The 7,637-nt window shown below is 38.3% G+C and overlaps 1 protein-coding gene across 1 annotated transcript in view; it reads left to right on the top strand.

Moving 5' to 3' along the window:
* Nucleotides 1-7,106: 7,106 nt before the first annotated feature.
* The window catches only part of LOC134496281 (macrophage mannose receptor 1-like), a 49,118-nt gene continuing 48,587 nt past the window's right edge, over nt 7,107-7,637 (top strand). The window contains exon 1 of the mRNA XM_063302019.1: nt 7,107-7,228. Coding sequence (XP_063158089.1) covers nt 7,168-7,228 — 61 coding nt within the window. The 5' untranslated portion in view covers nt 7,107-7,167. The remainder of the gene's footprint in view (nt 7,229-7,637) is intronic.

Raw genomic sequence — 7,637 nt, 5'->3', positions numbered from 1 at the left:
AGGATGTATGAAGAGCCTTGCTGGATCACAGCATAAGCCTATCTAGTCCAGCATTGTTTCCACAATGTACTTGGGAAGACCGTAAACATGACATAGGAGGAATAATGTCACTTCCTGCATGTCTACCAGAGCTGTATAATCTGGGATACTGCATTATCATATCATTCTGTCCAATAGCCTTGCATAGTTTTATCCTGCATGAATTTATTTAATCAATGGTACTGCATCATGCCAATGCATATACCATAGCTTAACTACCTACTATGTGATGGAATATTTTCTTTAATCTGCCCTGTGACTCCATCATTCAGCTTCATTCAAATTTCTTGGTCCTAGTTATGTGAAGAAGAGATAAAAGCTTATGCCTATCTACTTTCTCTGCATCATATAAAATTCCTTACACTTCTATCAATTGTCTTTTACTTAACTCTCCCCCCCCCCTCTAATTTTGTAATTTTTTTGAGAGGGGAGTTATTCTCATCCCTTAATCATTTTCTTGCTGTTTTCTGAATCTTTTCCAATTCCATAACATCTTTTGGAAATATAGTGTAAAGAACTGTGACAAATATTTTAAATGTGAATCCCCTCCCCATTTAAAATGGTAATTAGCTCACAATAGCTGAAGCAGGCTGCCCTTGATGAGCATTTGGGAGCTACACTTGGTCCAGAATGTGGTGGCCTGTGTACTTATGGGCATGGGTCTGTGTGTTTCCTAATTTGAGAGCTTCACTGATTGCCAGTTCGATTCAAGGTGGTGGCTGTCTTGAAAGCCCTTCGTGGTTCAGATATCTGGATATCTGCAGCACTGCTTTCTCTCAGTAATATCTGCCCACCTGGCTTGCCGTTTTCAGTGATTCAGAATTGTGCCTTTTCAATTTTGCGCCCTTCCTCTGGAATAGCTTGTCCCCAGGCATCAGAATGATTCCTTCCCTCCTGGCTTTTAGTATCAGACCTTTGAGGTAGTCCAGACAAGGAGCACCAACCATGAGGACCAATGCTACCTTTATTGTAAGGTTACAGTGTTAGAATCTTGCAAGTCTGAAAGCCCTTCTCCCCTCCTTTACTTTTACTTTCCTGGAAAACTAGGGAGGGTCCCTTCTGAGATGCTTCCCACACCCCTTTTTTCCTTCTGTGGGCTGAGATACCTTTTGCATGACAGTTGTCTAGTCTACGATTCTTCCACTTGTCTTCCAAGTTCACATTTTCACATACAATTACATCTGGAAAATCCATTAAACACAATGTTCCATTTGGCCATAGGGGCTGGAATGTTACAACAGCTCCCTCTGATGAGGAATGTGTTTTAATTTGGGCCATTGACAGCAATATTCCCAATTTTTAAAACATTTTTTCTTTTTTTCCCTATTAATTTCTTCTTGTGCTATTATTTATATTGCTATGCTTAATTATTTGCTTTTCGTCTGAATTTATGAAGATGAGAATACCCAGAGATGGCTCCATCTGAAGGAGTTTATAAGCCTTGGAGAGTAAATAATATAATATACAAAATAAATTGAAGTGTTAATCCTATTCTATTTCCTATGGAATTCATAATATAAATACCCCAAAGGTAGCTAGTTCAGAAGCAAACACTGAACATGCAGCCTTAATTTCAAAAGTACCCTTCAGCTTAAAACCTGAAATATAGATAACAAAACATAATTGCTAACTGAACAGGAACTTTTGGTCAATCTTGTTATATAATGGTGATCATACAATTAACAAGTCTACAGAGATAACGGATATGAAATGCTATTATGAATTTCCACAGTGCGCCTAAAATTTTTTGGGTCTTATTGCATTCAAAGAGGCTTAATCCTTCCTAAATGTGTTTAGGAAGCACACTGACACAGTCACCTCCTGACACTGTAGGAGGAGAACCCAGTTAGTCTCTAGTGGCAAAAAATCAGGAAGGGCCTGGTAGCATCTTTTCCAACTAACACATTGTATTAAAAGGCATAAGCTTTCATGATCTTATATCTAATGAAGTAAGTTGCAGCTCCCAAAAGCTTATGCCTTTTGATAAAAAGGTGCTACCAGACTCTTCCTGGGTTTTAGTCACCATCTGACCAATCTAGAAATTATTGTCTCTGTGACTATTTTTTCCCTTTAGAATTATTGGAATTATACCATAATCATTTGATGTGTTACAACACTCACTGAAAAACAAGCACCGCCATTTGCGTCATATTGAACAACAGCTCCCAATTTTTCAGGAAGCTTTTTTACTTTCAGTTCTCACTCTCCTCTTTCTCCCTTTCTGGTTTGTGGTTCAGATTTCTGAAGGCAGGAAACAGGCATTACTTCAGAAGCATTATTTGCTGTAAAAGACTACTGCGGCCAAATGCTGCATTTCCCCCCTCCCCCGCCATAACCGACCACTCCAAAGCAGGTCCAGCTTGAGATTAAACATCTCCATCAACTGAGGACCTACCACTTCTCCAAAGAATCTGTGCCACCATCCAAGAGCTCCTGCTTTCAGGAAATTTCTCCTAGCAGGATGGGGAACCGGAGGTCCTCTAGGGGTTGGTAAGCATCCATTTCCAGCAACCTCAACACTCACCATTCTGATTGGAACTGTTGGGAGCTATAGTTCAGCAGCAACTGGAGGTCACAGAAATATGCACCCTGTCCAAATGTTTAGCTTAACTTTTACCTTAATTTCCATTTTTTCATTCTAGCGCTGTCCTCTGGATCATGAGAGACTATGTCCATTCAATTTGTTCCGAAGTATTGGAAAGAACTCTTCTTTAAAATCTGGCATTTCAGACTTGAGACTATATTCTAGATAGAATAGAACAAGACGCATTCAGTCTTTAATGCTGTCATCCAATTAGATAAGAGACTGGAAATGTGCTTGCTCCCCTCTCTATCTTCCATCAAGTCATTGTTGCCTGGCCCCGTGACCCTATACATATTAGGATTTTAAATTCCACAGACAGCCTATATGCCTAAAAACAGTATTTCCCATTTCTCCTTCCAGTGCATAGAGGATAAAGGCAATGCACCACCAGGACTAGTTAGCTTGCATATGGTTCTCCCTTCACTGGGCGAGGGCTAAAGTGCTTGCACAGCCCTTCTGAAGATCAGCTGCTGCATCACACAGATAGGTCATAAAGTGGTCACATGTTTAGATAGATTAATTTAATATGGACTTTTGGTTCATATTAGGTCACCTTTTTATCAGCTGGTTGATCTGCTGGATATAGACCTCTTCCTTTTTCTTGTTGCAAAGACCTCACCCATTCTATACGTTTTTTTTTAATACAATTGTCAATTTATCTATCTGACTTTTCTCCTTGCTGGCTGCAGCCTGATGTTCCATCTTTCCCACATTTGTGTCTACACAAATCTTCTACAAATGGATAAGCAGAACCTCTTATGGACACATCCAAGTCCTGAAGGCACTTGTAGTGCAAAGACTTCCAAAATGAATGTACTAATTTATACCAGCTTTCATCAAAAAATTTGAGGGCAAAGAACAGCACCAGCAATGACATTGACACGTACAGTCCAGCAGTCCTCTTAATCACCAGCCAACGAATGGAGACAAAGCATGCTTTCCTTCAGTTTTCTCAGGATCCCAGTACTTGGAGATGAGTGGTTTTCCTTGCAGGTAGCAGGGAAAGAAGTTCCTGCCACTGACCCTTTTCTGGTGATGGATGAGTGTCAGGCTGGCCTTCCAACTGCTGTGATTCTACTTTTGGTCCCCTGTCTTAGGACAGAGTGTGTAGCCATTCAGCCCTGCATTCCAAGGGCAATAATTATTTTCTGTTGGATCCTGGAAGTCCAGCTAAAGAAGTTCTGCTTGGTCATACAGATATAGGATCTTTCCCTAACCACCAACTGCCTATCATAGAAATTTCTCAGGCTTATGCCTTCTCTTTGACCCAAATAAACTGATTGGTTAGATTCCTTCCTGCTGTTCTTCTTATTGCCATTACACTATAGACCCAAGGTGCTTAAAGGAATAGCGGGAGGCAGTTGCACAAGCAAACCCATTTTTGTCAATATTGGGAACCTCAAGGACGAGAATTGGTGACCTTCAGCTTGCTTCACGGCTGCCCCATATTATAGGAATGTCCTGCAGGCAGACCAAAGCCATTTTGGATGCCTCCCAGACCTCTGTAAGCTCATGCTATTTCATTAACATATCATTTAAAAATAGGAAGCAAGATAAAGTATTAAACACAGCCTTCTATTTAATAATGAAATGTGTATGTCTGTCTTTCTGGGCCTCTCAGGGTCTTGAGTATTTTTGCAGAAGTGGCTTTCATAAAAAGACTTCAAGTTTGACAGACAACTTCACTGAACTTTGAACAGCAGAAGAGGCATGCTATGCTTCCTGGTTACAGTTTTCTCCACCCATGATGTTGAAAATGGTTACATCCTGTTACAAAATACATTTCTTGCAAAGTTTGTTTTTTGCTTTCTAATTTAAGTGGATTTTAAAACAATGAACTTGCTGTCCTAAACTTAAGCAGGTCTGCTTGCAGGCAGAACTTTTAATGGCAAATTCTTGGAACATCCACACGTTGTTGTTTTTTAATCCATTCAATTGTGTCCGATTCTCATAGACTGCCTGGACAAGTCCCTGCAGTTTTCTTGGCAAGGTTTTTCAGAAGTGGTTTGCCATTGCCTCCTTCCTAGGGCTGAGAGAGAGGGACTGGCCGAAGGTCACCCAGCTGGCTTTGTGCCTAAGGCAGGGCTAGAACTCACAGTCTCCCAGCTTCTAGCCCAGTGCCTTAACCACTAGGCCAAATCGGCTCTCTGGTATTTAGCAGTCCTCATTTTATCTCTGACCAGGGACACACTGTTTAGCAGAAAAGCCTAAATGATGTGTAAATATCCAAAGGAGTAGAATCTCCACAGGGCTTAATCTCTAAAGCTGGTGATTGTGGGGTGACATTAGGAATGGGATTCCAGATTTTGAAGGCATGTAAGGGAACTGGATGGAATGAGAAGGGGGTAAATGTTGCATTGCAAGAGGAAACTTTGGTTTATATAACATTAATACTACTCCAATATTTATGATACACTGATCATTTTGTATGTCCAGATTTCCAGTTCAGAAACACCTATGCAAATAGTAAGTGTCCATGAAGATGGTAGAATAAATTAAGGTAGAATACTTGGGTTCTCCAAAAGCATTTTGCTCTTTTTGAATTCTTGAATGCAAATGTGAAACAGTAACAATAGATGCATATGTCACTGTGTAAAACATCTATACAGTGCTTAGAATTCTCTCTGGAAGAAGTGGAAAAAGGAGGGACTAGAGGCTGAGGATTAACTGTGTGCACTATTATTCACAGGAACCCAGTTCAGTGTTGATACCCAGTCTACCTGAGATCTGGGTGGAAGTCAACCCAGAGGATTAGAGAGTGCCAGTCAATCAGCTGGGGCATACAGAGATGCTCAAGAACACATCTTACAGGTATACAAAGATCTCATTGCAGGTCACCATTTGAACAATGGGACCTTATGTATGCAGCAGGGGCTCAGTCAGCAAAGAGACATAATCAACATGCTTGTCCAGACTGAAATGGCCAACCCATGGTTTTCTGCTGGAAAGTGATCTGGCATGGCATATTTGAAACCCCATTCAATCAAGAGAGAGATGCCCTGAAGCAGATAGTTTCCAAAGCATCCTGCAGACTACAATTACAAATTCTTTATGTTGTGTAAAGGCTAGACAGCAGGCAAAGAAAAAAAGGCTCACCAAATTATACATGCTGATCCGAGAAAAAAGGAGGAAGAATAGAGTTGAAGGCAAAGTTTCAGAAGTCCTTTTGATGCTTCTTCCCCAAGAGATATCCCAGGATGGAGGGGATGATCAAAGCAGTTTGTATGAGGAGGATCATTGTCCAATGGACCTCAACACCCCAAGGAGACACTGGTGTTCTCTCTTTCCACTGAGTCAATTGAAGGAGTAGAAATCCAAGAGAATAGGTATTATGTGGACAACTACCATATAATGGTTTTTCGTAAAAAAGGAAAGAGCAGAACAGATTATCAGCCTTAATTGTACCCATGTATCATTCACCGCTAATGGTAAGAACAGTATTGGTCAGTTTGGGCACATTTTGGACAGTATGTCCAAACTTTTCTATGCAAGCTAGGCTCTTTAATCTAGAAGACACCTTTCAAGACAAAAATTGTTGCTCATATCCTACCAACCAGGAAATACATTGCTTTTCAGGAAGGCATTTGCAGACAAATAAAAAGTCTGCAAATAGTGGCTTATTAGGCTAATGGTATTATAATTCTCATTAATAGTTCTATTTTTAACCTTCTTTTATTAATATTTATGTATGATATTTATTGGTAAGCTGCTTGGAAAAGGGACAGCATATAAGATGAATTAATGAAATTTTGAAAGTGTAAAATAGCTTTATGCCATGCAGGGAGTAGGAAGACCAAAGTTTTGCTCTTCAGCATGTCACTAAGAAATGTATGAATGTGAGAAATGAAGTTTCATTTGAACTACAGAAATTTGGTTGCTGAATGGGATGAAAGCAGTATATAATGCAAGTGTGAGATAATAAAGCAAATGCTTTGTAAAGAGATCATCACTAAAAAGTAAGTAAAATAAGGATTTATGGTGTCCTCTTGATTGTTCCATATATTTATGGATAAATGTATGAGGAACTTTATTCTTTAGCTATCTTGTTTTAGATGATATGTATTTTTACTTGCATAGGTAATTAAGATGCTATCATAGTAGCGTGTTGTGTTTTTATAATAGAGACTCCTTGTTATGTTAGTATTTTATCTCACCCATTTGATTTTACTTTTGTGTGGTATATTTTCAAATTTTGCTGGTCATCGATTAAATAAACAGTATTTCATTTCATTTTATTTCATATATAATGTTTCTTATTCTCAAAGGGAATTGTTTAATAGGCATGTACAGTACATATGAACAGACGTACAAATGATGAGTGTTCACCGTAAATTCCTGAAGCAATTTCTATGGAAATAGGTCTTTTGCACAGTATCCAAATACTATTTATAGTCCTGCTTATTACAATATACATTTCGTAACGCTGAAGCCAGAAGTAAAAATTTCTTTCTTCTTTACTCATATGTAAAGGAGTTCCCCAAAAGAAGCTAACTCAGTCAGTTCTTAATTTCAGAGTAGTTTTGTGGAAGGTTTTATTGCTTCCAATGCCGACTTTTTTGTTCCTAAACCTTTTATTTCTCATTCAGCCAGCTTTTCAAATATCAGGTAAGCTTTATTTATATATTCAATTATTTAATTTATTAAACTATTTTTATTCTGATTCTTGTTAAAAGGAATATCACAGTACTTCAGTTATGTTTGTGTTATTTTCTTAACAGTAAAGTATGGATGCATTCTCCATAATTACTGATTACTTACAATCTTTTGGAAGTTAAGATTATAAAGTATTTTTTTTTTTATAAGTTTTTAAAAAAAATATTTTCCTCTTTTCTACATGCTTGTATATTATAATAAGGATAAATAATAAAAAGAGTTAAATTTAAATTGATGAAATCTGAGATTCTATAGAATTGATTCAACATTTAAACTCTATAGTAGGTGGGAAGAGCAGTAAGAAACCAATCATATAAAAGCATACTTTTTCATGGAAAAAAATGATAACCTCATAGAGATA

The sequence above is a fragment of the Candoia aspera genome, chromosome 4 (assembly GCF_035149785.1).
Source record: "Candoia aspera isolate rCanAsp1 chromosome 4, rCanAsp1.hap2, whole genome shotgun sequence".
Lineage (NCBI taxonomy): Eukaryota > Metazoa > Chordata > Lepidosauria > Squamata > Boidae > Candoia > Candoia aspera.
The sequence above is the reverse complement of the archived record's forward strand: the minus strand, read 5'-3'. Positions and strand labels throughout refer to the sequence as shown.